General features: G+C 45.2%; 1 protein-coding gene across 12 annotated transcripts in view; it reads right to left on the bottom strand.

The window, feature by feature from the left end:
- Window positions 1–27612, bottom strand: part of LOC146855858 (uncharacterized) — a 922371-nt gene that overhangs the window by 417920 nt on the left and 476839 nt on the right. For 10 of the 12 annotated variants that reach the window (XM_085653813.1, XM_085653801.1, XM_085653802.1 and 7 more), the window contains 3 exons: window positions 22704–22796; window positions 16623–16700; window positions 9068–9160 (listed from right to left, as the gene is read on the bottom strand). In XM_085653813.1, the coding sequence (XP_085509939.1) occupies window positions 9068–9160; window positions 16623–16700; window positions 22704–22796 (264 nt within the window). The remainder of the gene's footprint in view (window positions 1–9067; window positions 9161–16622; window positions 16701–22703; window positions 22797–27612) is intronic. The other 2 variants (XM_085653805.1, XM_085653809.1) reach the window with 1 other exon arrangement.

The following is a 27612-nucleotide window of genomic DNA, read 5'->3' as shown; positions in this document are numbered from 1 at the left end:
TAAGTGGTAACGTAGGTGCAGTCACTTGGTCCGTTTTACTCGGCGAAGTCTTGTTTCTATCTTTACTGTTAAGACGCGAGACGTTTACGTGACCCGGAAGTATATTGACCAGGGTTCACTCGTCATTTCGGAGAAATCGAAATCCACGGACAGCTGCACTCGGCTCGCCGGACACTTTGGATGGGAATTGAATAGACAACACGAAACCGACTTACTAGTTGGGTAAGATTATACTAAGTGAGAGGATGTGTTCATAGATAATGTTAGGAATTGGAGACCTTGAGTTTATTTGGCGAGTATCGTAACAGGGAAAACTTGATAGTTAGCAAAAATCCGGGCGGGATGTTTCCTTTGAACCAATACAATGGAATACGCTGAATCATGTCGGGATCGGGTGACTGCAGACATCATTTGAGGATAGATATCTGGGAGCCTAGTGTGATATATTTGATATTTAACTATAACATAACAATATTAGATGGTGAGATACATTTGAGCACATACTCATAGCCAAAACAGCACTAATCGGCGCATTAACTCTTTACAGCTCAGCGCAATATTGACGCTTTACTGACTAAGGAACCTAGAAATTTCGAATGTTCCAGTCGTGGATTTGACCCCTATGTGGGCTGGAATTTTAACCACATATTAAGTAGGTTCAATTTATAGACACTTACCTAAGATATTATTACTATATAGTTTACGTACTGGACCACTAACGTACTTGCGCTTTGATTATGTTTCCCTATAATAGAGATACCATTTGAATAGAAAATAGGTAACTATTCTTGACTTATGTCCTTGTTAGGAGTGGACTCACTATTATGGGCATGCGGTGTTGCTCAACACCTTGTCACTTTCACGGAAATCACAATTAGTACCCGAGCAACTGGATTTCTCACCAGGCGGGACCGGATCACGTTCTTGTCGACACATAGATAGCAATTCTACTCAGTCACTTTCACGTGAGACACGACCAACACCACAGTAATCGATTCTACTATTAGACGAAAGCTGCTCACGTCGTTTTCTGCACGCCCTTCCGTTTCTCTCCATTTTCTTTTGGTCGCAAGCTCTATTGGACACCTAATTTCAAATAATTTTTCCGATCACTTTACTGGAGTATACTTCTTTCAATGTGTTTACCTATATGTATCCAACTTTTGCGTCTATTAACTCCGGATTTTACAATAGATTCCTGTTCTTGTAATTCTGTAGAACTGGTTCACTGCATGGGAATCCTCTGTGTAACAACTTAAGAGGTAATGCACAATGCCACCTTATATGACCTATCTTACAGAAGTTGATAATACCTTATGGTATGTATTGTCTTTTAATTCACACAGCCTTGAGGAAGTCGTGGGTTAATGCCCCTATACGACGAAACACGTGTTGGCTGTGACTAAGATGTCCCATTGAAAAATAAAGAACAAGGAAGACTAAATCTCGCACAAGAATTTTATTGCTACTGTTGTTTCTGACTTACACGTCATAACTGTTTTGAAACTTTGAATAATACGAGTGCTGGGGATTTGTTGAATTGCACTACCTACACCCCTCAATACAGGCGGCGGTCATTTTCTTGGACGCCACGAAAGCGTTTGATTCGCTAGAGTGGCCCTACCTGTTTCGGATTCTTGGTAGAATGGGATTTAGTCCCCTCTTCATGAACCTGATACGGCCCCTGTATGCCGCTCCCAGAGCGCAGGTGCGGGTAAATGGGCTGATCTCCCAGCCATTTGGCATATCACGCGGGACCAGGCAGGGATGCCTCTGGCGGCTCGGGTCCGCCAACACCATACAGCCCGGGGTATAGGCTTCAGCTCTCGTAGCTTGCTAATTTCCCTGTACGCAGACGATGTGACGCTATATGTCACCAACCCCGCCGAGAACCTGAGCCCACTGCTGAGGGAATTCATCCGGTTCGAGGGATTGGCGGGAGTAGCTATTAACTGGTCCAAGTCTGTCGCGTTCCCTTTGACGGATGCCACCTCGGAGGTGACCTCGGACTATCCCCTGCGCTGGGAAACTGACTCGGTCAAGTACCTGGGGGTCTGGATCAGCCGTAACCTGAACGACTTGTGGACGCTTAATTTCGGCAGGGCGGTAGACTGGCTGGAAGGGAAAGTTGAACTCTGGAATAAGCTCCCCCTGTCTTTGGTTGCACGGATCGCCTTAGCAAAAATGGTGGTCCTTCCTAAGTTTTTATACCTATTTGTGAATGTACCTTTGCCCCTGACGGCGCATTTCCACGCCCGGGTGCGGTCACTGCTGTTGACGCTGGTTTGGGCTGGGGGCCAGGCGAGATCTTCCTGGGCGCTGCTCACCCTCCCGTTGCGACAGGGCGGACTGGGGGCCCCAGACATGGCATTATACGCACTGTGCGCGCAGGCGCAATTTCTGCACTTCTGGGTTTTCCCCACTCCCTACCAACCGCATATTGCAGTGGAGACGGCAGTTGCAGCTCCTTTACCCCTAAGTGTGGCATTATACGGCAAGTCGTCCCGCCCCTCCGGGGATGTGGACACGGTGGCCTTGCTTCGCTGGACATGGCGGGAACTGGGGAGGCGGGCGCGTCTCCCTCTCCTGTATGCGCCGGCTGCTCCCCTGAGGGGCAACCCTTTGCTTCCCTGCCTGCATGACAGAGGGGGGGCCGTAGTGATTAGAGGGAGAACCCTGCGCACCTTCGCCGACATATACCAAGGGGGCACCTTCGGGGTTCCCGCGGAGGGTGAGACTGACTCGCAGGGGACCTTTACTGATCTTTTTACCCTACACCAGCTTAGAGAATCCTGTAAAACGCTATGGCCTCAATTCCCGGAAGAGCCCCCACAACTCCAGGCATTACAAAATTTACTCTCGAAAGCTTCTCCCAAAAAACTGGTGTCCCGGTTATATAACTGTATGCAAGAGCAAGCCCCTGTCGTTGTACCTTCCTCGCTAAATGCGTGGAACGCGGATCTGGAGACCCCTTTGTCTGAAGAGCAGTGGGCCTTTTGTTGTGGGCAATTGAAGGAACTATCACTTAATTATAGGCTGCGCCTGGTGCATTTTAAGTTCTTGCACAGGTACTATCGCACACCGAGATCGTTGCATCGTATGGGCCTTAGGGAGGATGACAACTGCTGGAAGTGTGGGGCCGAGCAGGCTACTTTCATGCATGTGGCATGGAGCTGCCCGCGCCTGGAGGAATACTGGGTGAATATCTTCACGGCCATCAATCAAATCCTCCATAGAACCGACACGCCGACGCCACATCTGGGGCTGCTGGGATATGTCCAAAATACCCCACCAAAGACTAGGAAACTACATGCGCTATTGCTCCTATATGCTAAGAGGCAGGTGGCGGTGCGCTGGGGCCGTAAATCCGTGCCTAAATTTACAGAGTGGGTGAAAGATGTTACGTATGGGAATGCACAACTGGAATGTTACTGGGAGTCGATGCCGACCGCTTCCCGTCCCAGGGACATCTGGGAGCCCTTTCTGCAGTGGACCCGGGAGGGGGCGGGCTCCCCCGGCTCTCCACGATCCCTGTCTGGGGTGGTTTCTGATGACATGGGTTGAGGGGGCTGGGGGCGGTGAGAGGTTAGCCTCTGATATTGAGCTCTAGCCTATTTTACAACCGTCGGCAGCCGCCTGAGCGCGTATGAGTGGAGTCGGGGTATTGTGGGGGGTGGGGTGATTCGCCTTGCCTGACTGGTCCCTGTGCCAGTAGGTGGTATGGATGGGTCCACGTCTGTCGCGTTATGTTGGGGTCCGATACACACACAAGATCGTCACTGCTGTGTGCCACTTAATATTGGTTGCTCCCTTTGCAGGTTTCGCTCCTCAATTGCCAAAAGTGAACTGTTTGTGTACTGCTGCTTTCCATCTGTACCAGTGTTTGTGTTGGTTATGGTTATGTAAAAGTGTATTTGGGTGTAATATGAAAACTGAGCATTGCATTCACGCTGATTTACAGTAATTGATTTGTTCGGACATAGCCTGCTGTTGCGGGAGCTCGGTGCATTTATAACTGTAATGTCATTGACTTGCTGACCTGAATAAACAAATATAAAAAAAAAATATGTGTTTTCTAAACTTGCTCACATTTTACACCTAGAAAACACACAAGCTGATTTTCTTGATTTAGACCTAAACGAATAATATGCTGGAAATACAGGCAGTGTTTAAACTAACAGGAATTTGGACGTGGTATTCGAATTGATCCAGTATGAGGCTGCACAAAGCCTACCTATTACCCCTAAATTCGCGAACATCACACACAAAAGACCCCTTGAACTGCGTTAATCAGCAGCACAAAAGTCAAGCAACTAAAAGATCAATTGTCCACCGTCGCCACCAACCAGACACGCCCAGCGGCAAGCAGAAGCCACCAGTCAGAAATGGAAGTGAGGCCACCTAGCCAATCAGTGTTCTACCGTAGTTGAATAACCTCTTGCTGCACCAGCGAATAAAAGGTATAATTTGTTTTTTGGAGAGCGCAGGTTGTGGAGGGCACAGAGAGCGGAGCTGGAGGGCACAGTGAGAGTAGCTGGGGGCATAGAGAGCACAGGTGGTGGAGAGCACAGAGAGAGGAGGTGGTGGAGGGCACAGAGAGAGAAGGTGGTGGAGGGCACAGAGAGAGGAGCTGGGGGGCACACAGAGAGGAGGTAGTGTAGGGCACAGAGAGGAGGTAGTGGAGGGCACAGAGAGGAGCTGGAGAGCACAGAGAGAGGAGCTGGGGGGCACAGAGAGAGGAGCTGGGGGGCACAGAGAGAGGAGTTGGGGGCACAGAGAGAGGAGCTGGGGGCACAGCGAGGACCTGGAGGGCACACAGAGAGAGGACCTGGAGGGCACACAGAGAGAGGAGCTGGAGGGCACAGAGAGAGGAGCTGGAGGGCACAGAGAGAGGAGCTGGAGGGCACAGAGAGAGGAGCTGGAGGGCACAGAGAGAGGAGCTGGAGGGCACAGAGAGAGGAGCTGGAGGGCACAGAGAGAGGAGCTGGAGGGCGCAGAGAGAGGAGCTGGAGGGCGCAGAGAGAGGAGCTGGAGGGCGCAGAGAGAGGAGCTGGAGGGCGCAGAGAGAGGAGCTGGAGGGCGCAGAGAGAGGAGCTGGAGGGCGCAGAGAGAGGAGCTGGAGGGCGCAGAGAGAGGAGCTGGAGGGCGCAGAGAGAGGAGCTGGAGGGCGCAGAGAGAGGAGCTGGAGGGCGCAGAGAGAGGAGCTGGAGGGCGCAGAGAGAGGAGCTGGAGGGCGCAGAGAGAGGAGCTGGAGGGCGCAGAGAGAGGAGCTGGAGGGCGCAGAGAGAGGAGCTGGAGGGCGCAGAGAGAGGAGCTGGAGGGCGCAGAGAGAGGAGCTGGAGGGCGCAGAGAGAGGAGCTGGAGGGCGCAGAGAGAGGAGCTGGAGGGCGCAGAGAGATGAGCTGGAGGGCGCAGAGAGAGGAGCTGGAGGGCGCAGAGAGAGGAGCTGGAGGGCGCAGAGAGAGGAGCTGGAGGGCAGAGAGAGAGGAGCTGGAGGGCAGAGAGAGAGGAGCTGGAGGGCAGAGAGAGAGGAGCTGGAGGGCAGAGAGAGAGGCGCTGGAGGGCAGAGAAAGAGGAGCTGGAGGGGACAGAAAGAGGAGCTGGAGGGGACAGAAAGAGGAGCTGGAGGGGACAGAAAGAGGAGCTGGAGGGGACAGAAAGAGGAGCTGGAGGGGACAGAAAGAGGAGCTGGAGGGGACAGAAAGAGGAGCTGGAGGGGACAGAAAGAGGAGCTGGAGGGGACAGAAAGAGGAGCTGGAGGGGACAGAAAGAGGAGCTGGAGGGGACAGAAAGAGGAGCTGGAGGGGACAGAAAGAGGAGCTGGAGGGGACAGAGAGAGGAGCTGGAGGGGACAGAGAGAGGAGCTGGAGGGGACAGAGAGAGGAGCTGGAGGGGACAGAGAGAGGAGCTGGAGGGGACAGAGAGAGGAGCTGGAGGGGACAGAGAGAGGAGCTGGAGGGGACAGAGAGGTGGTGGAGGGCCAGAGAGAGGAGGTGGTGGTGGGCACAGAGAGAGGAGGTAGAGGGCACAGAGAGGCGGTGGAGGGCACAGAGAGAGGAGGTGGTGGAGGGCACAGAGAGGTGGTGGAGGGCACAGAGAGAGGAGGTGGTGGTGGGCATAGAGAGATGAGGTGGAGGTGGGCATAGAGAAAGGAAGTGGTGGTGGGCATAGAGAGCGGTAGTGGTGGGCACAGAGAGAGAAGGTAATAGCAGGGAAGCTTTTTCTTACAGTTTAACACATTTCTTTGAAGTACATCTAGACAGGATTGCACTTCTGCCTCACACACTAAATTCTTACTTTGCAAACATGAACGTGATTCATATTAACTATGTAAGACTGTGATATATTTTATAAGTTACATATTTATATTTGCAGATAAACTTTTTCTGGTAAGCAAGAAAGTTCATCCCCTCCCCTTTGTCAGTCTCAGACACGCTGATAAACTGTTACTGCAGCATCCCTTCTCCAGCAGATCGAAGGGTGGGTTGGATTCCTACGGAGACATACTACGGTGGTCAGTGCTTTAAGCAATACATGTGCTCTAATAATTACAAGACATACTAAACACTCATATGGAAACTCATGCTGCTCTGCTTGTTCAACAGAAAATAGGACTACTGACTCCCTGAATTAAATACTTTTCCACTTCACTCACTGTGTTTTACGCAGACAATAAATGCTTGGACGCATGCGATCGTGTCACACAGCTTCACAAAATCGCATTATGTGCCAGTCAGTGATACACAATGGTGACCTGTGCGCATTGATCAGAAAATTAATCATGGGGATGATGAGCACTGAAACACCATAGAGGTATGTACATTGTGCCCCCCAACAGAGTTTCTTGAAGTTTCACCCATTTCAATTAAATCGTTCCGTCATAAAAAAAAATCTGCGCAAGTTAAAACATAAACCGAGTTAACACTTTAAGTATTTTATTTTGAAAACTATTCAGCGTGATGGTTTTCAGAGGAAGAAAAATTGCTTTCTAAGCCAAATAGCGTTTATAATTTTGTAGTGACTGGCAACATGCCTACCTGTTTGAGATAGTACCACTCGCACCTTGGAATCTGGTGTGACCTGAGCTCTCAGCAGCACATCTGAAATCACCTGCCCTTGCTGGGAAATATTCCAGTATGCTCCACTGTGAAATTGCGCTACCCGAAGTAAATGTCAACCACAGATTGTTGTTGTTGTCCTATAAATGTCGGCCTCCTGTGAGTTTCTGGCCCCTCCTGCAAGACAACGTCTTACGCGAACACACGTGTCCAACTGGGTGGAGTTTAAGCAAAAGATTATGCAAGCGTCATAGCCACTTTGCTAAAAGTTCAAAAGCACGCAAAAAAAGGAAACATCGACAGCGAGTGTACAGAAGTGTATACACATACACATACCAATTCTTTTTATTAAAATAAACTGTTGAAACCGTTGGCACACGAGTGAGAGTGGGAGGGGCTGCAATGCCTCTTGACATCATGGAAACCAGGAGCAACTACTGACGATCCGTGCGCTGCGAAAAGCAGAACAAACTCGGGGTAAACAAGCAGTCTTCACTTTTGAAGCACTGCACTCGTGCTTGTGGCAACATCCACCTTGCGGGAATGAGCAGCGGCCATATATTTGTAATTAATGTGGCCGCGCCGCTGCTCGCTCCCGCAAGGTGGATGCCGCCACAAGCACGAGTGCAGTGCTTCAAAGACCGATGGCTAAAGGCCCTCCTAGAGCAGCACATGTGTGCTGCCTAGGCGAGACCTAAAAAGGGGTATGATTGATTAATGCTGTCACATAAATGCAGCCTAGTTTAGAGGTAAGGTTCTACAACCTAAAGGACCTTATTTAAATGTAATTAACATGGAGGCATCATGTTAATTACATTTAATGAAGTGTAGCAGGCTCAAAGTATGGCTTGACGAGAGTTTTAGAGAAAGTGTGCTGAGTCGAGCCAGCTTCTCTACATAGCCCAGACCCTTGCCCTAAAAAAAACACTGATCATGTTTTCTACATAGTTTTAAGGCGAGTTTGAGGATTTCTTGTCAGATTTTTAGTACTATTATCACATTTTGTAGGTAGTGAAGTCACATAATTACTAATGACCTGGTCAGTCCCATTTTGTGTTGCATGGCCGATGTGGAATCTATTTAGACAATGGAGATTGTTCCCATGTGTTTGCATGGGTGAACCAGGAGATACTGGGATTTGGGTGCATCTGGCTTAGTGCTGTTGAATCACAGGGCTGAAGTTTAGAAAAAGTAGCAGTAACACTGATAGGAAGGTCTCAAGAGATGCCCCTAAAATGTAGAGAGGCATGCACCTTTATTAGATGAATGCGTTTAAGCTGGATAAACTTAATTCACTGCAAGATGCTTACTGACAGTATCCATGCTGAGATTTGAGACGAATACCACTTTCTACCATAATGGTGGGATGAATACAAGTGGACTAGTACGAAGGCTGCACAAAAGTCTACATGTAAGGTGTTGAGGAGGTCCCCGGTAATGTCTGCAAGTGTCACATATTAGTCAATTCTGGAAATCTGAAGCACTGCTGCTCATGCAGGGGTATGTTTTGATTTTATACCTGGAGTTGGTTGGTTACATAAAATATGATCATAAAATGTAGGTTTGACATGAGTGTTTTTGTACTTGGCAAGCTCATTTGAATGGGTAACTGTGTATGTGTAATATCAGCATACTACAGGTTTCAGTAGTGCAGTGATAACCAGGATAATAGCCAGTTATGTCGGGGGTAAATAATTTAGACACTCATCATTGTATGGGGATGTTGAACTGCCACTTTTCTTGGAGTCTCTATTATCTACCAGTGTAATCCTCTTTAGCTGTTCTGACCATTTATCACGCTCCCAGCACATCCCATTTATGGCTAGAGGTACTACTCTCTCTTTCCATCCGTGCGATCAAAGTGAAAAAAAGAAACTCCCAACCCCCTTCAATGACCTTCCTACCAACCATCTATCTGGAATATTCCACTCACTGAATTCACTCAACTCATCGCCTTTTGTTTCCACATCAACAGGCCACAACCCCTTAATAAACTACTTTCCACTCACAGCTTGTTCAATGAACGTCGTCTTCTGTTGTTCTAAACACTCCATATGGTCCTCAGAGGCATGGACTGCTGTGGCATCCAAAGCAACAGGTTCCTAAAATAGTAAAGCTTGCAAAATTAATCATTATCCAGATTTTGCACCTAGGAATGTTAGTTTTCATTCAAGACATGTTTCTATGTCCTGTTAATATACAAAAGACTGCCACAAAGAATTTGAAACACGGTGTGAAACAATTTTATTGCATATGGGATGTTTAACTTAAAGAAGAGCAAACGGCAATAGGTGTGCAAACGTTGTTTCTGCCGACACTACCATCAGCACTCACCTCCAGGCTCTAAGTCACTTTTGCGTCAATGGCACTAACACCCTACTTTGGGGACCAACCCCAGAAGTATGCAGTGTGAGCTGCTCGTTGTTGGAGCACGCAGGGAGACGCATCTGAACACTTCTGAAAACCATTGTTGGTTAAGACGGGAGCAGGACTGCAGGTCATTTTGATACTTGCAGTTTATTACCCAGGAAGCTGAAATCTCATGACTAAAGCCATACTTTGATGTATTCCACTAGTCCAGGCTGTACCAGGAGTCACCTCCCAAAATCCACCAGAGAGGAAGCGTTTAGCTAGGAAGTGAAAGAGGGAGGGGTGAATGAATCCTTAAGGAGGATGGTAGGGTGGGCGCAGTCACCTTCCACGCTAGAGCACTACCCTTGAGAAATGACAGTGTGGTTTATTTAGTGTGTTCACTCTGCGTGTATAATAAATACTGCTTTGTTACGCATAGTAAGTAGTGGACTCGGCAATCAAATTATTGAGGTAAATGTGGGTATTTTGAGTTATGAGCTTGCAAATATCACTTTTATAATTCATTAAAAAGTTGAGGACACCCTCTTCAAAGAGCACTATCACTGACCCGACAGTCTACCCTGGACCTTCCACCAATGATTATCTGTTCCCAGGGGTCATACCCACTATTCAACACTCTGCTGCTCTCCGGCTAGGTGCGCACTCAACAAATACCAATACATACATCCAATGCAAGGACTATACTGACTACATTGCTCGTACCACTCTAGACTGTCACAATTCTGTTGCTTCTATAACTATTGCACATGTAGTTACATTTTGGTTGGACCAAGATTAATGCATGCCATAATTCCCAAGAAAGACATTACTTCCTGCACTTTCAGAGGCCATGATGTCTGATAAAGGGCAATTTTCTTCAGGAAGGACTATTATCTTTCCTGGGGTACAGGTAATCATGGATTGTGTGTCAGTGATGGCTTTTCCTGGCACTTATGTTTTGTAAAAGTTGTACTGACGTGATTATGTCCAACATTTTGTGAATATTGTTGGTGCTGGTTTTACATTCAAAGCCAAAAAATGAATTGATAAAGGTGTGAACCTACTGTGAAACAGAGATGTTATATATGTGCACATGCATTACAATGTGAAATTAATAGTAATCATTAAATGTTCTGCATCAGGATGACCTTTTCAACTGAAAACATTTTAGACCTCTGAGTTCAAATAAATACATTGAGGGGTTGTAGATCTAATAGTGCCATCATCCTACAGAATATGAAAGTATGTGCGTCACTTGCCTACCTCTGCCAGTGATACCTTGTAAACAGCTTCATTGTTCAAGGGCCTTAATTCATCTAGTAGTAATGACAAGCATTTGTGTTTTATTTTCTCTCATTTTAGCTGCAACATTTGTGTTGGATTGATTGCAGAACCCAAAAATTACGGTTTCCAGCACACATTTATCTAACTCAACCAGTGCCCATTTGCTTGGTAATACCTCGGTTTTTTCAGACTGTGGTGCAGAAGTTGCGACTGTCTATTTATTTTGAAGGCAAAGTTTCCAAATCCACCTCTTCCCTTATGTGTATTATATTGTCTGAAGCTCTTAGACTACCCTCTCAGTCCATTTATAATACTCTTCTAGAAAATATGCTAACAGTGGCACCATTTCAAGCTGCAAGGTGCCTGAGTTGCATGGCATTGGTATACAAAATGGCACAAACCATGTAATAGTGAAAAAGACAGCAATATCTAGCAGCAGTCCTGCAATAAGCAGGTGAGAAACAATAACTGTCTTACTGTGGTAGCAATCAAAGAATCTGCCTCCGACAAACAGTATGCCACAGAGGAAGGTTTGTTCTTTGCATGACATGAGAGGTTAATAGGTGAATTGCCTTGGTTCCTGAAATATTTCTTACGACTCATCAAGTAGAGATGGGGAGAGAATGTGGCCTAACGGCTAGGGCAGTTAACCTCAGTGCAGGGGAACCGGGTTCGTGTCTCGGCAGGGACGCTCAACATTCTGTGATTTTGGGCATATCACAATCAAAACAAAAATTAATGTGTCCTTCTGTAATGTAACTATTGCTCATGTATAGCGCTCTGATATCTTCGGGTCTAGTTCGCGCTATATAAAACTACCCCCCCCAAAAAAAGTATAGCAGAAAAAAAAAATCTGTAGAGAGTCGCTCGTTTAACCCCTTCAGAGCCCTTTGTACGTATGCGCACGTACATACTCATGTCCACATATACAGACACTTCCAATTTTATAGACGCTAATTTGTAATAACATGGATATACACCACAAGAACAGGGTGTAACCATCTGAGTGGGACAAATTAAGGGCACCTTCAGGGCAAGTAAAAAAGCAGAATGTCCACAAACTCCCAGCACTTTGAAAAAGAGAATAATTTTTCTCTTCCCTTACATGTGGAATAATTTAACCATTCTTTGTATAGAAACACTGTGCATGATCAGGTAGTCGGAGAGGCAAGGCAATACAAAGAACTGGTCTCCCTTAGAGTTCAATTAGGCCCTGTAATATTCCCAGCCATTCTCAGTGTCATCACAAAACATCTGCATTGGCAGATTTAGAGTTAATCTGTCCCAGGACTCCTTAGTATTATTTCCTCTTCTAAAGCAGATTTTGTTCAAAGGTCTATTGACCCTTATGGTACTGTTGGACTTAAACTGTAATTCGAGCTGAAAATGACCCCTACTTTTAAAAGATGCCATACTGAGCATGCAAGAGTTGACAGGCAGGACAGGAGCAAAGCAGACAGTGAGATATCTAACAGGAAGGGTGGAGAAGGGAACCCATGGGATAAGGTGGGTCGAAGGTGTGAGGCACAACAGAATATTGGGAAAAGGAGTATGGTAGTGAGCAGAGAGAAAAAGAGTAATGACCACTGGATGGTTGGAGTGACAGGACAGTAAGCGGAGACGCACAATGGAACAAAGAGACGAAGGGCAAATGGAGAGAGTTGATCAGAAATGGATAGCAGGTGGGACACAGGATCCAGAGTTGAGGCGGACATGGTGACAGACAGACTGATAGCAAGAGAAAGCCCTACTGCGGGGTGGGGGAGCTGTGATGGAGATGGAGATGATTGGAGAAAGAGGGGTTCGCTGGGTTTTTCCCTCGTTTGTGGCGCTCACATGATCCTAGTCCATGCTTAGGGGTCACAGGCTGCAGAGAGGGGCAAGAAGTTGGTAGAGTTTCATTTTTTGTCTTGCTAAATACCAAAAGAATTACATTTCCAGCCCAAATCAAAACAGATCTAAAGCTGGTTACAGACTGCTTTAATTTTTTATCTAAATTGCCAGCAAAATAAAGTTCTAACATTTTAGAATCTCATCTGTTTCTGGAGAGTTGGTGCCAAAGTTTCAGCACAGAAAGAGAAACCTTTTGCTGCATGACTTTCTGTGTAATGTATATTTTCAGCATCTTCCTCTATAATTTCCGTCTTTGAAAATGATCAAAGTCAGATACGCTCTGTCATTGACACCAAAATACTGAGTATTCTTAAGGCCTTTGTTGGATTTACTTCTCAGAGCCATATCTTCAGCCTTTTGTGATGTGGAAATATGGATTTTTATGGTCAGTTATGTCCCCTATCTTGGACCCCAACGGTTTCATGTATAAATCACCAGTACATGTATGTTTCCTCCAGTTCCAGTTATGAAGACGCAAACACATGTGCGTCCACCGTCAACATGTCCTCTTTCAGATCCGCCATGAATGGGTCGGATATTCCATTCCCAAGTATGAAAGGCCACCGGCTTTATATGGTTCATTTATCCCATTTTACAGTCCAGGCGAGTAGGCCCTGATTCTGCCATCAAGCCTTTTCTTGCCTTCTGCCTCTGAAAGCTCCAGTCTGAGCTCGCATCTGTATCCATGAACTTTGTCCTATTCCCTGCGCGGCTAACGGTGCCTGACTCCAGCCTGTTGCCTGCCAAAAACTGTATTTCACCTTCGAGATTATCTGCTCCGCTCCCTATCCAATGCATTCCTGTCTAGTAGTTTAAGTAAACATTCTTCCAGCTACCGAGCAAAGGGCCCGGCTTCTCTGTCTTTATGCAAGTAATTCATAGCCCTGTTACTATGGAAGATTTCTGCCCTCGCATCTAGTGTAGACACTTAGACGCTTGTACACGCACTCACAGTCAGTATAGAATAGATTTTGTTCGAAAGACCTTTCCTTTTGGATAACATAGTTCTTTAAACATAGGATGTTAGATATGATTTGGGATTAGGTTGACTTGACCCCCCCAGACTTCTGTCTCCACATGTAAAGCTAAATGTCAAGTCCCCTTCACCCCCTAGTTGCACGTCAATTGCACGTCATGCTGCTGCGCGCGCATCTCTGCCGAGTATTTCTGCTGACATTGCGAAATTCTTTCATGGAACCACCCATTTATGACATCATACCTGATGACGTTCTTTAGTTACGCCCAGTTACACCCACTTTAGTTACGCATGTATGTTTTATCTTTGTTATCAATTGTTACGCCTCCTGCATCTGTTTTACTGTAATGCCTATTGTATAAAAATGATTACTTGTCAATAAAGTATGGTCCTTCACTTCCTGAACCTTCGTGGTGATGGAATATGGAGTCCATCAATTCGAATTGATTTTGGAATAAAGCCCGTTCCGAACCTCTAATACCACGGATTCTGCCTCTTATTTTACTGAGCTATTATTATAGATTTTCCGCATCAAATTAAGAACCGGTAATTAAATTATTTACCACAGTGATGAGGCATTTTTTGATACTAGTCTCAGGGCCAATTCTTTTAAAAGTAGCAGGCCTCAACAAGCTACAGAGTTATACGACTGTTAGAAAAAGAAAGGAATGTCGTTTGCACATTTTTTTCATGTTGTAATAGTCAAAAAAACCTTTATTGAATTAAGCGTCGTGATGTCCGTATTCTTTGGGACCATCATCAGTTGAGACCTCTTATTACTAATGGTATAGTTTTCTGCACAGGCCAGTTATTTACCTGTTCTTAAATTGGCCTTCTCTCTAAAGGCAGGGAACAGAGAGTTTTACATTTTGATCAATGTAGCTGAGCAGTATGGGATTTAACAAAAGCGAGGCACCTGGTATCTTCATGGTTACATGGCAAATACAGCCTACATACTCTGTTGAGCCACAGAAACCCACTCTTGACACAAGAGTAAAAACAACAGACATTTTAAATAACCATCAACAGATTTGAGATTCATGAAATGTGTACAATGTTTAAACATTCCGTCAGGAAAATCTGCCTTTTCATGTTCCCCTCAGTGCTTTGACTGGATTCTGCTGGCATATTTGATTCTGGGCACTAGGAGGCTGATAACGTTCAATGTAAGTGGTCTGACCCCAAGCATGGCGACAAGTGTTTAATTTCAACTGCTGTAAAGCCATGTAAATATGATACAAAAGCCACTACTGGCAACGGAGCAGATGGTACATGTGGATTCTACATCAGCCACATGTGTGGCTTTAAAACCATGGTTTAGGACTGCCACTGAAAGTCTAAACTGTTGTAGCCAAAATTTGACATTAACACATGTCCATGTAATCCGTTTTTGACATGTGCCTACCTTTTTTACATTGGCCAAGTCACCAAGAAGTGGTGCATGCAGCCTACAAGCTTTGGGTGCACAATGGATAAAAGGGCGCCATGCCGGACAAGAACTGGCATGTCTCTGAAGCAACACAGTGCGAAAATACATAAAGTGCAGAAGGAACTTTTTTAAGCCTAGAACTTCTAGACTGCAAGTCACTGTCATGAGTTGACTTAGGAAAGGGCTACAGAAATAACCTACATGGCATTGTAATACTGATCAAAAATATAATTCAGTGACATTGATCAGGCGTTGACTTTTTAGAGCTGACCTATGACTTGTGTAATTTATGGTTTAAATCTGTTATTAATTTTCAACAATGAGAGACAAAAGACCACCAGCTCCTGAGGACGGTGCACTGGAGACACACAGTGTCGCAGAAAGCAGCATTACAAAAGTAAAATGCAAGGAGCGGGTCTACGGGAATCGACAATGTATAGGGATAGGGAAAGGGAACAAACATTAAACCCCCCCCCACCCGCTCCCTCCCTCCCCCCTCTTCCACCCCCGGTTAAAAAGGAAAAAGGGAAGGAAAGTTGAGAGCTCACGCAATCAGCGCGTCTGTTTGGGCTTGCGCACCGAGCTTGCTTGCGGGATTTGTGTGTCTGCGAGACGAAGAAGTCTGAGATAGTGGGGACAAGTCCGTTCACGAAATTCAGCTGTGAGCAATGCCAAGAAGGGGCGCCAAGCAATGCCAAGAAGGGGCGCCAGACTTGTGTAATTTAGAGGTTACTCAAAAGGCCTTTTGGGGTAACTGGCTTGCTATAAGATCTCCTGCAAGTCATGGGTAGGAGGATGACAGAAACATGTCTTACCCTTATCTGAGCAGCATGAAAGGAATGGTAGAGCAGTGGATATAAAAAGGCAAAGCAGTGTATGCGGTCATTCCCTGTGACCTTGCTAGACTGCTTAAAACTTTGCATAACTTCACATACAAATGTTAGGAAAGTTGATCCCAGAATCTCACCGTAGAACAAAACAGTAAATCAGCCATTGTTTTTTTTCAGGGGAAATTCTCAGCTTGACTAAGCCCAACGTCAGAAAAAAATTATATAAATAAACTTAGATGGGTGTGGCACTGTTCATCCTGAACAAATGCACTGTTACCCACATCATTTTAAAACAAGTGTAATTTTCTGACCAATACCTAGATGGCAGAATAAACATGGTATGTGCATTTATAACATATTTGGGCTTTAAAACATTACCAACAATGCTCCTTAAACACAATACAATGCCACTATAGTCCAAGTCTCTTTGGAGACCTCCTCCAGCAAGATGAATACCGCGCAGCCACATTGTGCTTCCCAAAGAAGGAAGCAGAATAACATTTCATTGATATCATTGGACAGAAGAATTTCAAATTAAAGGCCCAACTATGTGAAAAGATTCTTTTAACTCACTATTACCTATATAAACACGTTCTTTGGTTCTCCTAGACATTGCTTCTGCTCCTGAGATACATGGGCATTAAGACCATCCAGAAGGATATGTTGCTGAAAAAGCAATGAGTTCACAATAAGACCTTTGTCAACCTCTTCAGTATATTCGCAGTCCTGACTCCCACCTAGTCAGCCACAATCTTTCATTAAAAAAATCTATACCTAGTTTCACTTTAATGCTCACTCACCGGTTCCTCTTTAAACATATTTTCATGGTCTTCCACACACTGTTTTTCTGGGATGTGAATCGTCCATGTGAGAGGCAACTGGAAAAACAAACTGTGTAAACTTAGATACTTATTGTAATCCTGTTAGAAAAATTTGTTATTCACTGCAAATCTTTTTAACACACAATCTTAGTGTAATCAATCCATGCCTACTTTACAGTCCACTACACAAGACCTATTCAATTCCTATTGCACCTTTCACATGTCATTTGCAGCTTCATTTCAGGATTGACCTTTAAGTATCAGGTGTTACTATCAGGTGGTCCCCCCACTAGCCTGGTTCTACACCTACATACCTTTATGCATTTAATGTGTTTGTATTTTATACACTTCTTTTAGCGGTGAGTCCCCCTATTCCTGTACAAGTACATTAGATAGAAAAATGAGGGAGTGTTAAGTATTGCACAGTATACGCCTGCATCAAGAGTAAAATCTTATAAAGGGATAATTCAGCCAACACTTGTTTCTCCCAAATGGCTATAATAGGTCTAGGGTTTTTCCAATGTTGGAAGGTTAATAATAAAGCTCAAATGAGTACTTGTTTTCATAAGTCTAATCCCTATTCAAATAAACCTGAGCAAATCCTATAGCATTGACCACATACCCAAATCACCTAAGAGTCGGTATATGGAACTACAACTCCGACACAAAGAAAGTGAATGTATATTACATCTTGACACCGCACAACATGGTCTCAATAGGGAGGCAGAAAATCATTTATGGCTATTTTAACGAACTAATGCCACATTTGACCAATGCCTAATATCCTAAAGCAAGAGATAACATTTATTTTTAACTGATATGGATATGACACTAGTAACATATTTGGCAGCGACCACCTGTCATTATACTTTAATCCTCATCCAATACGGAACTCAGTGATTTCAGATCCATAATCAAATTGTACATCCAGAACGATTCTGACCTTATATGCCCTGCTCTCTGTTATGAATCACACTAGGTACAACATAGTGATTGCTATATGTGTACTCAAACTAAACTGTGTTTTGATTAGGAATATAACAGCTAATTGACTAAGACAATGTGGCTGCTATCTTTATATTTACCTACAGTTATACTATTCTTATTGTACTCCAACATTGACAAAAGATGTACTATTTTTCTAAAGGACAAGTTACTTACCCTCTAAGGCCTTATCTGGTAGAGCCACAGATTCCTTACCTTCGAATTTCCCAGGTATCAGGCTGGATCCGGAGGAATTTTGCTCGAGCGAAACTCATGCATGCCAGTAGGTCCCGTCGGCCGGCCCTGCGTAATGTCATCACTGGTGTCCGCACCAGAAGGGATGCTGCATCACCTATATATGCGCCATGTCGGCGTGCTGCTTCAGTTACTTTTCACAACTTCCCACGCCAGGAGTGTTGATCCCTGAAGTGCACCGACAGTGGTGTGTTTAGAAATAGGGCCAGGAAAGGGATCAGCCCTGACCTTAAAAACATGTTCGCGGTGCGGGCTGGATAGGTGGGCCGGTAGGAATCTGCGGCTAGATTATGTCTCTACCAGATAACGCGTTACCAAAGGTAAGTAACTTCTCTATCTGATAGAGACATCTAGCAGCAGATTCCTTACCTTAGAATAGATACCCCAGCAATACCATCCCCGGAAGAGGAACTGCAAGCAAGTTTTGACCAGGAAGTCGTGCAGGACAGAGTGGCCAAAAAGGCCATCCCTGTGGACCGGACTGTCCAGACAGTGGTGCTTAGTTAATATGTGCAGTGAAGCCCATGTTGCTAACCGAGACATGTCAAGGACTGTAACATGATGTTGCAATGCTGTGGTCGCAGCCTTACCTCTGGTCCTATGAGCTCTTTATCCTTTAGGAGGATGTTTCTTGGCCACAGCGAAGCAAATTTTGATGCAGAGGACGACCCATCGCGAGATAGTCCTCTTCTGCACCATACAACCTTTCTTTGATCCAACGTACCCCACAAAGAGTTGGGCGTCCACCCAGAACTCTTTAGTGCCGACAAGGTAGAACGGCAACGCTCTTTTTGGGTCCAGATGGTGGAGTCGGTCCTCCTCATTAGAGGGATGTGGAGGAGCATAGAAGGTGGGCAAGGAGATTGGTTGCCCCACATGTAATGGTGTTACCACTTTTGGTAAGAGAGAGGCCATAGCGCGAAGCACCAACTTATCAGGGAAAATGGTCAAGTAAGAAAGCTTGAATGACAGAGACTGCAATTCTCTCACCTGTCTGGCAGAAGTTATTGCCCCTAAAAAGGCAGTTTTAATGGAAAGCAGCTGGAGGGGCAGTTGTGCAGGGGTTCGAACAGAGCACACATTAGAAAGGTGAGAACCAAACTGAGGTTCCACTGAGGCATGATGAATAGGGCAGGGGGGAACTAAGTACAAGCCCCTTAATAAATCTATTTATAATGTGGGATTTAAATTAAGAGGGTTGGTTTGGCAGCCTCAAAAAGGCAGATAATGCCGAAAAGTACCCTTTAAGGGTGCCCAGACCAGAGCACTGCTGGGCAAGGGTCAAAATAAAGAGTAGGACCTGAGACAGGGAAGCAGAAAGACGATCAATAGACTGCTCTGTGTAATATTTTACATATTTCTGCCACTGGCAAGGGTCCACATTCTTGGTAGAGGGCCACCTGGCTGCCAAAATCACATCATAGACTTCAGAAGGAAGATCGAATGCTGTCAACTGCCGCCGCTCAAACTCCATGCAAGGCGGCGTAGAGTTGACAGGTTCAGGTGGAGGACCCTACCCAGCTGCTGGGACAGAAGATCCTCCTGAGGGGCAGCCTGATTGAGGATCGGTGCTCAGTTGGAGAAGCTCTGGATACCAGACTCTCCGTGCCCAATCCCGAGCCCAAAAAATGACTTGGGGCCAGATACTCCTAATCTTCTAGAGCACTCTGAAAAGGAGTTGTACTGGCAGAAAGGGGTACAGGAGGCCCGATTTCCACTCAAGGCAAAAAGCGTTGCTGAGCGAGTGCCGCCTAGGAAACTCCAGTGCACAAAACTGATGACACTCGTTCTCGGCGGAGGCGGACAGATCTAACCAAGGCTCTCTCCACATCTGAAATAGACCTTGCGCCACCTCTGGATGGAGACGCCATTCGTGACCCGCTAGGCATAAACAGCTAAGTTAGTAAGCCCTAGTGTACTGGGAACCTGACAGGTGTTGAACTGCCAGGGATAAGCCCTGCTGTTACAGCCATATCCAGAGACGCAGGGTCTCTTGACAAAGGGTTCAGGGCCCCACCCCGCCGTGTTTGTTGCAGTACCACACGGCAGTACTGTTGTTTGTGAACACCTGAACCAGCTTTCCCTTGATGGAATGAAAAAAAGCTTTCTTTTCCTTTTTTTTGTTTTTTTGCTAGAGATCAATCAATCTCCCAAATCAAACTCACTACCTAGCCAATATGACATAGGGGACCAGATCTTTTTCCCCACTTCTTAGCCCCTTGCAATCAATATAAGGTTCGTTCTTGATTGTAGATCGCTATTAATTGGGCCAACCAAGATGGAACATGGGGGGTTCGGGATCCTTCCATCTTAATGCGATTAACAGTCGAACGACTATAACTGATATGAAAACAAAGTTAGTCTGCGTTGAATCTAACATACTGCTACTATCATGGCCCCGTACCACCAGGGTAGGGGTGAGACACACCCTTCTCCCAAATACCTTCTCCCAAAATATCTCTAAATACTTTTTTTAGAAGTAACAACTTATTGCAGCTATAAAACGTATGAACCAACTCAGCCGGACCAACCCCACACCTGGGGCAATTATCACACTCCCTTTTTTTCCACCCAAATAATTTAGCCGGCGTAAAGTCTAAGTTCAATTTTCTCTTATAGTGCTGCGCCTTCAAGTTAGCTGAGAGAAACGTTTTTTCAGCCAAGTCTAATGACAAGTGTAGATCGGTATCTGCATTATCTAGTTTTCCGGCCCAATTGATTTCAGTCTTCTCTAGTTCATCTGGAACACTACCCAACAAAATGTTATAAAAGTTTCTTATCTTGCAATCCATATAGCCGATTGCCTACAGCAGGGGGATTTTATCCAATGGCAGACCCAACCTTCGTTTGTTAAAAAATCTCCTTACTTGAGCATATTTAAAATACAAACTATCAGGTATACCACAATCGTGCTGTAGTTGTGCATACTTCCTCACGTATCACTTGCGCCGTCACAATTTTTCACGACCACTTGTGCACAGTATTCCACAGGTTACATGCCATTCAATTTAACGCAGTGTCACCCTTCCATATGTTTGAATATATAAAGCTAAATATGACAAATATATGCATTTACTAAATTTACTAAAGTACAATTTAGGTTACCCCCCAAGAAAATGGTCTCCTTGGTTTTCTCCTACTTTCCTTCCGTTCTCATCAATTAATTGTGCTGCCTGAAATTGACCTTTAATTAGTACCCTGTGAGACATTGTTGTATGTTACACCTGTAGTTGTGCAAAGGAGCGCAGCTGGCCTGATAAGAAGAGTCCCCACTCTTTGTGAGACCATGTTGCTCCCATTGCTTTCCCATAACATCATAGGGGAGAGGGGAGGGAACGCCGATTGCCACAGCGGTGTATACCTGCTGTAGTTTCAGATCTTCATGAACTTTTGGATCTTCTCCCAGATTTTCCAGGCATTAACTATGATCTTAAATCGTACCTTCTAAAAATAGCTAGGCTTCATCATGTCGGCCGACAGAGAGAAGTTGAAGAGCGCTACGACTTCTTGTGTTTCTTATGCCCCTTACCTGACTGACCCGACTACTTCAAGTGGGAGGACAAAGACTTAGGACTGCTGGAGCGGGGCCCCGACCTTTCTCTCAGCTGGGACCGGGAACGAGACCTCTGGGGCAAACGGCATGGTACCGAACACCGAGCAGCAAGCAGCTTTAAGGACCTCTCCCTCCAAGTCTTTGGAGCCATGGCTTGGCAGTCGAAGCACGACTTCGAGCCATGGTCATGCTCCAGGCACAAGAGACAAATTAAGTGTAGCTCCGTCACTGCCATGGCGCGATGGCAGTCACCACACTGTTTGAATCCAGAGGTCTCTTTCGACATAGAGGTAAAACCTACACACCTCAAATTGTTGAAAAAACATCAAAAAAGCCCTGTCAAAAAGTGCCAGAGGGTAGCTCTCTGCATGGATCAGCACTATCCGGCGCAGAAAGAAAAGAACTAACATCAGTGCGCCAGGGTCGCACCTATAGAGGTGACGTGGATGTCACTTTGGTGAGGACAATACCGGCAATGTTACGCGGAACCACCCAATTCCACCTACCGGCACGCAAGGGTATTGCTTGAGCAAAAGTCTTCCGGATGCAGTCGAACACCTAGGAAATTCTAAGGTAAGGAATTTGCGGTTAGATGTCCCTATCAAATAAGACTATGTACTACTATAAGAGAAATATACAAAATAGTCACCCATACAAGTTCTTAAACTCACTGGCAAATAAGACAAATATAATCTTTAGTTCTATGTACTGTGGTACCATCTTGGTACATATCACAAAATATAAAAAAAGCTTGTATAACTTCCCTGGTACTTGTCATAATCGTGGTTCCTTCTCTCTAACCTGCGCAACCTGAAAAGAGAATACTTCCCTCTCAACTACACCGGTCAGGTGATAAACACACACCAATATCCAACCTTACGTTTACACCATCAGCTTCTGAATAGACACGGTCACGTGCTTAAACACTAGTACAAACTTTAAGCCCAACCAGCTGTCTTTGCCCTGATGGTACAGCTGCTTACCAGTGCCTGCATGTTGATACCAGAAGTTTTGATAGCTGAACCAGAGACTTGGCATGTCTTCACTCTATTTAATCTCAATGGAGGTATACATTTACTGTGCTGCTAAAATGGTACACATGCTTGTAAACTCTATGATCTGCCATCTAACTTATCAATTAATGGTACGGTCAGTTGTATTGCCTTCATTACATACAAAATAGACAACAAGTCCCTCTGCCTTACCTGTAATACATACAACATATCCACTAACTTATCTCATCGTATCTCCCAACTGCTATCACTCACCATTTTCTCAGTTAACTCCTTCTGAGGTTTTTCTAAACATTCCATTTGCTCTCTAGAGTCACAGACTGCAGAATTATCCAAAGCAACAAACTCCTGTAATAGAAAACACAACAAATGCAATGCAGTAAAAATCGGTTGCTTGAAGTGTAATTTTGATGCCTATGGTTTGATATACAAATCATGCTTCACATCCAGACACAACGCACGTCTTGTAGTGAGTATGTGTGAAAATTCAACCTAGCCTTCAAGTCTTTTGCTCCACTTTTTTTTTAAGGTGCAAAGACAGATACATTGGACTGGAAGGTAAGGCTTGCCAGCCAAATCAGTTCTTCTATAGTTTCTTTACTACTTGAAATTACCAATTCTAGTCTCCAGCTTTAAGAGATACAGTCTATAAAGAATACCAACCCCCAAATCATGGCTGCTTATGAATGTTTGAGAGGTACCTCCCACAGAGGTTCACAAAAAACAAGGTGCCTTGACCCACGTGGGATATATCCTCTAACATTCAGACACTTGCCTCCACAAGCACCCGTTGACTCTCCTAAACCCTTCATACATTCCTTTCTCTACCTCCACCCTTCATCATATAGGCCAGTGCTTACTGTGCCCCATTCAACATCTTTGCCCATTATTTATTCACTCTCTCACAACTATCTTGACTACTCAACCAGGTCTTTTCTCTAGATTCTACTCCTCCCACCCAGACCAAACCTTGAGCTGTTGTCTGATTACAATAAGCCATCTGCTGATCACACAAACATTTCATACCATTAAGATGTCCCCAAGTCCTTCAAAGGGAGATTTTCACCTAACTTAACCACTGCCTCAATACCAATAATAAGTATCTTTTGAAATAAGGGTTTGAGGACAGTATTCACCAAAACAGTATTTCTGTGAAAAAATGTATCCACTTTATCAACTTCTAAAATAGTCTCATCTGCCTTGGCATATGTGACCCATTTAATAGTGTCTGTAGGAAAGGACCTCTTTTTGTTGGATCAACTCTCTCCCCTCCCCCTCCCCCCCCATCCCTCCTCGACAAGTTATGGGACTGATGCTGCTAGTTTTCCAACTCTGCAGTGCATCATAGTTTACCAACTCTGTAGTGCAATAGGCCCTGCTCTCCACACCCCAGTGCATGTGCTCTGAACTACCCCCAAAAGTACATGTACAATTAGCTAATAACAGAGTGGCTCATTTAACTTAAAAGTCCCTAGTATACGGTACAAGAGGCCACCAGGTCTAGTTAGTTAAATATCACTAGTAGACTGCAGCACTTAATTATGCCACCACTACTTTGACAATGTAAAATCGTGATTCTAGGCCAGCTGTAAACCAGCCAAATCGAGTTGGCAAAATAAATGCTTTTGCCAGCTCAAATCCTTCCTTTTTAATATTAATAAGGCACCACAAGGGAACGCCTTGGTAGACCACTAGGCAGGGTGCTGAATATTAAACAGAAGGGCATGGCCCTGTGTGCTTAACATACCCAGACAGTGAAAACACAAAATGTATGGTTTTGCTGCAGCAAGGCCAGTGGTCCCATTGGCGAACATGGAGTTTCACTAGCTACCGCGCTAAGAGTGAACTTCTATTTACGACCACCAAAAACATTACTCCAAAGTAGCAAATTAATCATTACATTAAACCCAGCTAATTGCTGAAACTGGATTTAAGGTATATTCTTTGAATAGAAAGGTGACTTTCGAAAGTCACCACTCGGTTGCCCAAATTTTCAGTGGCCTTTTCAGTGTGTCTGTAACCCAAGACAATAAGGAAGTGTGAAGTGCTCCCATGAACAGGAAACAAAGGAAATTTCTGAAGGGAGGAGGTGTGACTGCCTCTAGCAAGATGACTACCGGGCGGTGGCCACAGATGGCCCAGCTAATAGAGAATACTGCCTCATTAAAGCAAATGGCGACCACACCTTTGCCATACGACCGGCTTGCACTTCCTCCAGAAGGGGAAAACCAGAAGCAGTTTTCCAGGGGAGTAGCACATTATGTGGAGTACCGCTGTTGGCTACCACCCGCTGGCAACAATTTACTGCATCCAAGAGGTTACAGTTAAAGTATTTTACTTGCGCTTTTTGATTACATGTTTTGTGTATCACTTGTGTATTATTAATGACAACTATTTATTTCATTGAGCTGGCGCAGCGCTTCCACTACTGTAGAATGTACCTTACAATGTCATTTGTGGACAGAGCTCCGGATTGTTCCAGGGGCACTACAGATCCAGGGAGGATACATGAATATACAAAGTGTACTCTGTTTTTGATATCATTCGCACACAGCGTATTCACATGCAAGTTAAATGTATGCTGATGGATGTGTGATTCAGAAACAACAGCAAATTGAAGAAAAAAAAAAGTATTTAACTTACTGTAGGAAACTGGCTCTCTAGATACTATACTAAAATGAGATGTAGTGTGCAGAGAGTCCAGTGGATCCCCACAGGCTTTACAGAGGCTAAAGTAGATAATACTAATGCTTTCTTTTGTGGTAGTATGGGCGAGCAGTTAGGCTTATCAGAGGGCAGTGTTTAGCATATGTTGTACACACAGTGGCAATTAATCAGACACACAATGAATAAATCCAATTTATAAAAATTATACTGGGTTATATTTAATTTGCAGAACTACAAAACTTCATCGTAGGTATACGCGTTTTAAAAAAAAAACAAAAAAACTTTTCAGCTTAAAAAATGGACACAGTGTATTTTTCAGACTTTCCAATGTTAACCTATGGGAGGAAGAAAACATTCAGCATACATAGGGATAACATCGACTTAGAAAGACCAGTCTTCGGAAGTTAAGGTAAGTATTGGGCAAGGTTGGAGGTGCTAGGAGGCTTACACACAAGATGGTCACACTGTAGTGAGGCTCTGGCCGCCCGGGAAAAAAATCCAGCGGAATCCTTCGCAATGCCCGGCAGCAGTGCTACAGAAGAGCGTGGGTGAAGATTACTACAACACAGGCACCTGATGGACCGAGGTGAGATGGATGCCGACGCCGGACTCATGAACTAAGACCGCTGACTGCTCCCTGCAATCACTGAACAGTGAGATCAGCAACAAGGCCGCTGGGTTAACAACAAATCAAGCCCACATCGCCCAGCAGTGGCAGGGCCACCATGTGAGCAAAGCAGCAACCAGCAGGTGAGGAGTGGCGCGGGGGTACGCAGACTGCAGAAAGTGCCCGTTCTGCCTGAAGACATCTATCCTTTCACCTGGGCGGGGCTGAGCATAAGTGACTGTATGCTTCCATGTCGGAAGCCTCCAAGGATAAAAGGTTTTGGGGTAATGACGCCGGTAACAAGAAATTCGCCTAGTGAAACCTGCTTGCTGCCCACCTGTGAGAGGTCTGATCCTTGCTCCGGATTACACACAGCATCAAAACTACCCAAGCTCGGCCGTACTATAGAACGCCTCAAATGATGCAAGTTTACATGAATAAATAAAAGACTGCATCAACCCAAGCAGTGCTTCGCGTGCCCATGTGCGAGGCACCTATTTCTAATCCAGAAAGGCCCAGGTCTCGCTGGGGCGCAGAGGGGTGGACACAAACATTACGAGATAGGATGTAGGGAGCAGCCGGCTACTGATAAATTCCAGGATATGCAAAAAAGAGGTGGCAGAGGATCCTCCACCCCTCCTACACACCACAAATGCATAACTCCCTGCCCAGGAAGTCAACTACTTTGGGGGGGGAGTGGGGGGGAGAGACCCAACATCGTGTAGTACACTGCAGGCAAGGAAACGCTATCTCGCGGAACAGACATGAGCAAAGCAGAGGGGAAACAAACTAAACTTCCCTTGAATCTTGCAAGACACTGCGAACACAGAAGGACGATGCAGAGCAAACGGAGACAGATCAACCCCCAAGTACATTGCAGAACCATGAGGAAGACTTGAAAACACTTCTACTTATCATGAATCAAAATCTCACTTCCAAAGAGACTAAAATGGACTATGTTAGCCCACAAGGACTTTACAGCAAACAGGCTTGAAAAACATGACAGCAGACTCGGAGGCAGAACACAGGATCTCAGAACTAGAGGACACATAAGAGGGCAGGACGGCACAATTAGCGCAGAGGTAAAGGCTGTTTAAATTCACTGCTCCAAAAACGAGGATTTAGAAGCGGGCTCTAGGCGCAACAATATAACAATCCTAGGAGTACCTGAGAGCAGGAACACAGGATGTATGGACGACTATGTTGAACAATACCTTCACCCCGCTGCCAAGGTGGGTACCCACTACTCTGCGGTGCACTCAACATGGTCAAGGCTCGATTATTGTAAAGTCTCTAGAGGGGTGGCCTCCTGGATCAATAAGGTTGAACACATTGCACAAACATATCCCGATCACTCCCAGGTCAGAATGATATTGACACCCCCTGATACTAGCATACCTCATAATAGTTGGCGACTTATCCCAGCAACACTACTAGATACTGCCTTCAGTGCGGAAATGGGACAGGAGATTACTGACTTTTTTCAAAGCAATATTGTATCTGTTACAGACCTAACCACAGGGTGGGTGGGGGGCCTTTAAGGTCACAGTGCAGGGGTACTGCATAGCCAAAGGAAATGGGGTGCTGCGCGATATACATAACACACTTAACAAATTGGAGACAGAGCTTAAAAAATTAGAACACAAATTCTCCTCTTACCCTAATAGAGACACTCAGCCGGTCCTCCGAGATAAACTGATTGAATATAAGGACACGGCGGATCGCAAGTGTTTATTCTGGGGTAAATACTTCACCGCTCAAAGGTATGGTGAGGGAGAAAGACCAGGGAAGGCACTGGTGGAACAAATTTGTAAGCCCCGCTTTTGCAACTATGTGTAGGAGATTCAGGGCTCCAATGGTGCGATTCACAGAGATATGACAGAGCTGCTA

The sequence above is a fragment of the Triturus cristatus genome, chromosome 4_1 (genome assembly GCF_964204655.1).
Source record: "Triturus cristatus chromosome 4_1, aTriCri1.1, whole genome shotgun sequence".
NCBI classification, from domain to species: domain Eukaryota; kingdom Metazoa; phylum Chordata; class Amphibia; order Caudata; family Salamandridae; genus Triturus; species Triturus cristatus.
Note: the sequence above shows the minus strand (reverse complement) of the source record. Positions and strands in the feature narration are given on the sequence as shown.